The sequence below is a fragment of the Opisthorchis viverrini genome (genome assembly GCF_000715545.1).
Source record: "Opisthorchis viverrini unplaced genomic scaffold opera_v5_132, whole genome shotgun sequence".
Lineage (NCBI taxonomy): Eukaryota > Metazoa > Platyhelminthes > Trematoda > Opisthorchiida > Opisthorchiidae > Opisthorchis > Opisthorchis viverrini.
In genome coordinates this window covers 1,028,080-1,036,254 of record NW_008751789.1, presented here as the reverse complement: position 1 = coordinate 1,036,254, position 8,175 = coordinate 1,028,080, and the positions used below count along the sequence as shown (strand labels likewise).

Here is an 8,175-nt window from a genome sequence, read left to right as displayed (position 1 = left end):
ACAAAAGCAAACGAGAAGAAAGGTGCGGGTTAAAGCCACAGACGTTTTGATCAGGACTACGTTTCTCAATTCAGCTGTCATTTTGAACCCACGTAATGAAATCTGCGGCAAAATGTTATATCACTTTAGACGACGAATATCCTCATAATCGGGTCTGCTTGCCAAAGAGACTGGGACAGGCCAAGACTAGGTTGCACCTAACACCACCCAGACTTGTAGTCATCCGAAAACCCCTAGTCAGAGGAAACTAGCAAGACTGGTCGTTTGTAAAGCCGGAGATGCTGAACGCAAATTGTCTCACCCAGCTGTTGAACAAAAAATACAATTGCAACTTATAGAAAACCAAATGGCGCATTAGCACTGACCATCGTTACTAGTCGGGCACAAGTAACCAAACAGAACGAAATTCCAAAGTTTTTCTACACAGTTCTAATTGACATTGCATGAAGTTCTTATTCATTCTGAAAATCCTGAGCGCAAACCAACTTGTAGCATGCAGTTCAACATCTAAATAAGAGACCAAAAACCAACCTTGTTATTATTTGAACTCCCGATACTTTAGAACTCAGCAAAATTTCACGAAGATTTTCCTTCGGTCCTACCTAGAAACGGAAAATTTATTTCGACATTTCTTCTACAAGCTTCTCCCCAGGAGTTTTCTTCTGCAGCCTATATTCGCATCAATCGACTCCAGACTCTACACGTTCATTTTTTCTAGTTTTATCTACCGTTTTAGCCCTATGCTCTTGATGAATGGCCAAAGAACAGAGATATAAACTATGCGAAGAACTCGGTCGGTAAGGACTAAATTTTGTTGCGATCAGATATGACGGACGCAATTATTCCAGTGGAGCTTTTGGTGTTGTATGCCGATGTATCCAATTTTCTACTGGGAAGGAATTCGCTGCAAAAATTATAGATACCAGACGGATTCCCAGCAGAGGCAGGTTGTATTAATTCCATAAACCAGAAAACTCAATTACTTTTCATCTTGATCACCTGAAGTACAGACTACTGACTCAGTGTCCGCTTAATATTCTACTTCTCTCTTTCAGCTCTTCAAAAAGTTGAACGAGAAGCCGACATTTGCCGTTCACTAAAGCATGAAAACATTGGTAAGGCTTCTTGGGAAGAGCTATTTTTTGGTTGATATTACGCTTTTCACAAGCCTTCTTACAGGCCGCTTGCCGGTCGGAGCAGCCGACGGAAAAGTCCAATCTGCGGGGATTATTCCACAGATTGGTTTGGGAGAGATAGACTTCAACATTTTAATCGGTAGAACACTAAAATATTTGTTTGAGGATCAGTCCTTTCAAGAAATCAGCTCAGCTTTTCCAAAAATAGCAGAGTCCTAACTAGGACATACTTGAGAAGCTGGAATTACGGGAAACAAAAACTTATTTATCCATTAGCAATGACTTGTTTAGTGGCTTATTCGTAGAATTTTCTGATCCTTTAAGTAGCACATCGTAATGGAGTACCAGGAATTTGTTTTTTTACTGGGCAGTGATGATCTCCCCTGAGTGGTGAGACATTTGCATGCATATGCGAAAATCAGCAGCCGTCTGGCCTTTGAGTACTTATCATCGTTCATCATCATCATCATCATCAACATCATCATCATCATCAACATCATCATCATCATCGTCGCCGTCGAAGGCATTATAACAGTTTCCATGCAAAAAAGGGTAAAAATGGCTTGACGTCCCACTTTCTTCATAGTGCGAGTGTTGAAAGTACCCCTTGGATGGGGCGTTGATTCTTGAAGCCTCATTGTGGGGTAACTGAGGTAGTTGGCGCTGGCTGACCAAAACTGATGCGAGATGAACGGATGTGTCAGTTCCGAAGGATCGGTCTACGAGGAAAGATTTGGCAATGGGTGAAAAAGAAACAATTCTGGAAAGCGAAGGAACAAAGACATCAGGAGTAGCTTGCCTTTGTTTGCCAGTCCTGCTATATACAGCAATTAAGGTGACCCGGCTTTACGCGGCGGCTGATGTGTTATGGCAGTATTGTTGGTTTTTAAGTCTCATGGTTGTGTGTGGGCCAGGATATTACCAGGGCACCCACACCTATGCAAGAGGACGACTTGGGTCCTTGACCAAAGACTTCGGCTCAAAAGACTGACCGCGAAAAGTACTATTGCGTTGATATTTTTAGTGGACAGCTAGCCACGTACGTTCTATCCCACAACCTAGAGATCCTTAAGACTCTATTGGTCAGACCTGTGCCTAACCCAGTGTGAAGAAAGTGAGTGGCTCCAGGACACCCTGTAGTATAGCTCAATGGGACATGGAGGCATACAAACCATGATACCACGGTAAGTTACAATCTTTTCCTGACAGTCTTTGAGCAATACCTAGAGCAGCAGGGCTCTAAATAATATTGGTTTGCGATTTCTACAAAATAGGAGGTTGGGGAAAGAAACATACTTATCACAGCAAAACAACAGAGTTTGTACTTGGATTCTGAATGGTGGCTGGTTCAATTTATGTCCAACGTGTTTCATTTGTTTTGCCTAATTTTGATTCAATGATCACAGTCGCTACTCCCATTACAAGCAGTACGCCTCGCACGTTACCACATTCTCACCCCCAACAGTCCAACTTCACGACAGCTTCCACACCACCGGAAGGTTCTTCATGATATTCGATCTGTAAGTTTTTTCCCGTCTTATTTTCTTACCAGCGTGGGACATCTCTGAACTGATTGAGTATTCTTCGATCCTATGCACACTTTTAGCGCCTTGTAAGAGTTATGCTGGAACACCCGAATTTTTAATGTCACCTGCTTCAGGATGCCGAATTAAGGGGCAGTGTTGAATCACGTGGGGCTGATCGGTGGATTAACGCGTTCAAGTAGCATGCGGTCAGTTACTGCGTTTCTGTGACATGGTGGAGACTGAATTCGAAATATCAATAGCATATGATTGTTCCGGAATGTTGCCAACTTGACTATTCGTTTCACAGTATGTTAGGTGATGGTCCTCCTCACTTTGTAGCATGTGTTGTTAGGTCAGGCACGTGACGGCTCACGAGTTAACCTGGATTTGGGATTTCCTGTGTGCATTTGCTATTTTTGTGGGATGAGATAGTCGGTTTTGCCATCTATCCTAGCAATCTTGCGCAGATATTCCCACAGAGGACCTTTCAAAGCTGAAAGCTTGAAAAGTCAAGTAATCCGAATCATAGTGTACATTGCATTCATGTGAAGAAAATAGCACAAAAGCTACGTTTTGCTGTTATCTGGCAGCCAGATAATACATGCATTCAGGAGACCATCAAAGGAAGAAGAGTATGGAACATTTGCACTGTAAGGTTTCGCTCGGTTGGCAATGATTTCCACTGTTCCTTCTATTTCTGCGAAACTTCTTAGCTGAGCACTGATTTCTAAGCAACCGTTCCGTGATTCGGAAAACAGGTTCATTAGATGGTAACCTAAAGCCTACTGGTCGATTTCCACGTTACATGGAATTGGATACGGTGATCTCGTCGAAAAAAGTTGCACCTATCATACCAACCCCTGTACGGTGCCAAAAGAGCTGGCATCCAAAGAACGAGAGAAGCACGTCTAATAAGGTTCATTTCAAACATTCGACCATGAAACACTTACATGTAGTGTAGTGCTCTATCTACAACAGTGGACATATTTGCCAGCAGGCAAATGACAGCCTTGTCGGCGGATCTAAAGAACGTGAAAGGAAAAGAGAAGAAAAAACGCAAATTTTCTAGTGTGTTATACACCGATAATTGCCTACTCCGTACAAACAGACAAATTCAAAGTATAAGGTGTCCTGTACGGACATTTAAATTACAGCTCGATCATTGTTCTTGTTAGGCTAAGCAAATTTTTATCTGATCTGCCTGTTCGCAAAACCTGAAAATTCAGGTCGTGTCTGAGAAAGCTCAATAGATAAAAAAGAGTGATTACCTCAAGCGGAATGTCACCGGAAGCCGTTGCAATTTATTGGAGCGTATCTTATACATATACATATATATATATATACATAGAAACTTTCAGCAGTATCTGGAAAGAGCCCATACAAAATCTAAACTCACTCTCAGGTGACCATGGGGTCTGGTTCAAAATCAACAGTCAACCCACCAACTCTCAGGCGACCACTGTGCATTGACTTTGATTCGATTTCTTCCAGAAACTCTGGTGCGGTCTTTCTGAACTCAGTGTTCTAACTTTTCGGTACCATTCGAGCATTCGACTGACTGCACTACAGACAAGCTTGTTTCCAGGTGTTGGGGACCAGAAACAATTTTCACCTTCAGGGGGCCTATATGAAATAACCAACCCGAAATATTTTTTCCTAAGCAGGTAAAAAGAGCGATAGAAGCCTTAAATGATCAATCAAAAGGATAGGATAGGCTCCTACACACCATTATTCGGGCAATATCGTCATGTTCTTCTCAAACTGAAAAGGAGTTCAACAGCGTGCTGTCTGCTAGTGGCACAGCTATTGTCCTATGTGAAAGAGTTTACAGAAGACCGACCTGAAATAAAAACCTTTTTGGGTTGTTTCTTTGAAGCAGATTTGCGTAGTAAACCCCTTTGAGGAGGAGTCTACTTCAGTTTAGTCCGTTTAAGCCCAATCTCCAGGCAGAACAAACTTCAAGGGGTCGTTTTGAGATTCGCTGATGTACAGAGGTGACAAACGTTCTTTTACTGGTAAGATATTTTCCAGAATAGAACATCTTTTAGAAGTGACTGACACTTCTGGTCTCCAACTAGAGAGAAAATATCGTTAGGTGGAGTGTATCTTGACATAACAATTTTCAGATGACCACCGATTTGATGAGGTGAATTAAACCATTTGCACACGGTATTATTAGACATGGAGCCGTGTTTGCTCTATTTAGAGACAAAAGTATGAATGTGGTCAACGAGAGCTGACAATCCAGACAGCGTAGCATAATGGGGTAGACTCAGACGCTTTTAAACATACCCATAATGTCGATGTCAGGGATATCGAATTTATCAATGACAAAAAGCCGGTCCACAACAATGAGGTCCTCTTGAGTAAGTGTAATTTTCACAAATGATGCGGGGGTATGAGACATTATTGAAACGACGACTTGTCTGGGTTTTATTGGAAGTCAAACCACGCAACTTTTTGTCAAGCTGTATTCTCCTCTTTGATTCTGTGGTAGGTGATCAGATGCGTTGGTTTGTTCACCGAGCTTGTGTACATTTCTTGGGGCTAGAAGAATCTAATTTTCTCTATGAATAGCGTATTTCCTTAGGCAATTTCAGGTGTCGTGAGTTAGGTGACAGGTCACTGGACTAAGAAGACGAGAATAGTTTTTATGACGCTACTCCAGCATTGTGTTTTTCTTACGTTGAAGCTTGCACGCAAATTCACACTGAACATTGTTAAGAGGGCAACAGAACTAAGTTTAGAAGACTTATAAGCATGAACCAAACTATAAGCTGTCAGTGATGTTTGTGCTAAAGTAAACACTCAATCGAGGTAGTCCATCATTTTCTTCGGTGATAGTTTCCTTGAATGATAAATGTAGTCTTGTTGGAAGGGTGGTTCTTGTTTCTGAAACTTTGACAACCTTCCCAACTTGTTTTCCACATGTTTATGAACTTAAAAATGAATTAACCACAGCACTGTCTCCTTGAAAGTTTTCTTGAAAGTTAAAAAAATGTGGTTCATCCCAGACAGACCAAACCTATCATTAAGACTACCCTTGTGCTATCTGGTGAGGGGATTTTCTCGAGGGGACTGCCATTTTTTCATGTCAGTTTCCTTCCAAGGGAGCATCTGTCCACACACGCTAATGAAACATTGTTGGCCTATTCAACAGCCGTCAGTCCTGCCACCCAAGTCATAGAAAACTGGGTTTTTTTTATTTAACCTGATCTGCGCAACGGTCTGCTATCAATTTGCGGATTGGTCTGTCATATCCGACCAGGGCGGTGTACACTCTACATGCGTAAGTTTACGCACCCGTACATGCAAAAGACCAACATCTCAACCGGAACATTCAAGGAGGACTGAATATTGGACTCACAAACAAAGAACAAGGAACGGTTTGGAGGCAAATCAATAAAGGTCACAGGCCGGGACTGGAAAGGAAAAAGGTCACTCCAGCATTAACTGGATTACGACGGCAGAGGATGCCAAGCTCAAAGGTCACGTGAGCATCGGCGAATGGGGACACAGGACAACGGAGCAACCAATGGAGCCGCCCGACCGAACAATTAATCGCGATCAAAGGTCATCCTCTGTTAGAAGCACGTATATTAACACACGTATAAGACTACTCAACACACAACCACTAACCCACCGCTAAACACCACTACGCACCGATGATTTCACCTCGATTGGTGATGAAACGCTTACAATCAAATTGCCCAGATCAGCGAACAAGCCAACTAGAGAGAAAATATCGTTAGGTGGAGTGTATCTTGACATAACAATTTTCAGAAGACCATCGATTTGGTGAGGTGAAGTAAACCATTTTCCTCTATAGAAAATATATGCTATATAAATGCAAATATATTTATATAAATACCATATAGATAATTATATAGAGCATATTTTGAACTTTTGTTTTAACTAACTGAGCAAATTATTGGTTTGTAGAGTTGTCGGGGGTGAATTATTTGAAGACATTGTTGCTCGAGAACCAAAAACTCCTGTTTTACGTTTTATTTGCTATCATCCTCGGTTGATGATGGTTGTTTTGATTCATCGGACTTTTCACTGTAGTCTACAGCGCAACCATGCGAAACTCTCTCGGAGGTGTAACGGAAAAAAAATACTCCGAGGTCACATGCTTAGCGGATTTTACCATACCCGATGGACAAACTAAATAAATAATCTGATAAGTGCGGGAAATTAACATAGGATACTTTACAAGAGAGAATTAGTTTTCTCCAAAGTTCACTTATCGGAACAAGTTTGGAGTAAAACTTTTTACAGTAGCAGTCTGCGACTCTGTGATCGATCGTTATTTAATTGGCTGTTCTCAGAGTTATCCACTTGGGATGTAAAACATAGCTTCCTTCTTCATCTTCAGAATCCATTAGTTTTCAATATATCAGTCGGCAAAACGTCATTTAACAGCATATTGGCTGATCGAAACGTAAACTGTGTTCAGGTTGAAGTGTTATTCGCTTTTAGTTGGTTGGTAAGTACCAGCCCAAATGTTAAGAATTCGGTCTCTTTAGGAGATTAGCTGTTCAGAGTAGATCCCTATTTATTCCAGCTGAGTAGATGGACGAATTGGATCAAGTTCCGAAATTTTAGCCAACAAAATAATAGATCGCCTATGTAAGTCTTCAGAAAATTGTGAAAAAGCTTGATCCTCTCAGGTCACAAAATTCAAAGGGTGCGATAATTAATGAATCAAGTAAGGTAGATATTTTTGTCAAAAAAGTTACTTCTTGCTCGGTTGTAGTGAACCGGGAAGTTATGTCCGGGACCCATCTCTTTTCCTGACAAGTAACCGGATACCATGGAACCTGTTCGACAAGAATCAGTCACAAGACGTGTACTGCGGCAAATCATGCATTGAATGTGTTCTCAAATAGACTAGCAGTTGTAGAAAGCATTGGAACCAATTAAACGCTGAACCGTATCGTTCGCTTACGCACCCATTTGTCTGTCTGTTACTTCGTCTGCACTGACCCAGATCCTTGCATAAGCCATCATGAAAAAAGGGATATTCCTATCAATCTTGGCTTAAACGTAGATCTCATCACCAGGTGACTTAACATAATTGTGATGTGTCAGTTTCCATATGTTAACAATCTCTCGAGAATGCTGCAGCAGTCCTAGAGTCTCTCCTACCAGGATGGCCAGTGAATGAAGGCCCGCCAATAAGAGTTTACTTACCCTCTAGGTTAGTTAGTTGGAGCGGGTATGTCAGCCCGTCCCTCAAACATCCGACTACTGTGGTAGTCTCGCACCAGCCATCACCCATCTACAGACAGGATTTTCATCCAAAGGCTCTGGTCAAGGAACTCAACTCCTCCTGTCTAGATGTGGACATCTTAGCTGTATATTAGTCTACGTACATACATGGATTGCACAAACAAATATATCTCCACACCTTATCGGCCGTCATATGATGACGTCAACATTACTGGTTGCATAAGTAAAAACCTACAAATTCTGGCACTGATTTTTCTTCATCACTTAGCTTTAAGAGT

General features: G+C 41.6%; 2 protein-coding genes across 2 annotated transcripts in view; one reads left to right on the top strand and one right to left on the bottom strand.

Annotated features, from left to right (window-relative positions):
• T265_06430 (hypothetical protein) overlaps window positions 1-1,267 on the bottom strand; it is a gene marked incomplete at both ends in the record, with an annotated part of 31,094 nt that extends 29,827 nt beyond the window's left edge. Inside the window, one exon of the mRNA XM_009171688.1 lies at window positions 1,178-1,267. Within this exon, the coding sequence (XP_009169952.1) occupies window positions 1,178-1,267 (90 nt within the window). The remainder of the gene's footprint in view (window positions 1-1,177) is intronic.
• Window positions 1,268-2,542: 1,275 nt separating this feature from the next.
• Window positions 2,543-8,175, top strand: part of T265_14032 (hypothetical protein) — a gene marked incomplete at both ends in the record, with an annotated part of 25,741 nt that continues 20,108 nt past the window's right edge. Inside the window, one exon of the mRNA XM_009171702.1 lies at window positions 2,543-2,656. Within this exon, the coding sequence (XP_009169966.1) occupies window positions 2,543-2,656 (114 nt within the window). The remainder of the gene's footprint in view (window positions 2,657-8,175) is intronic.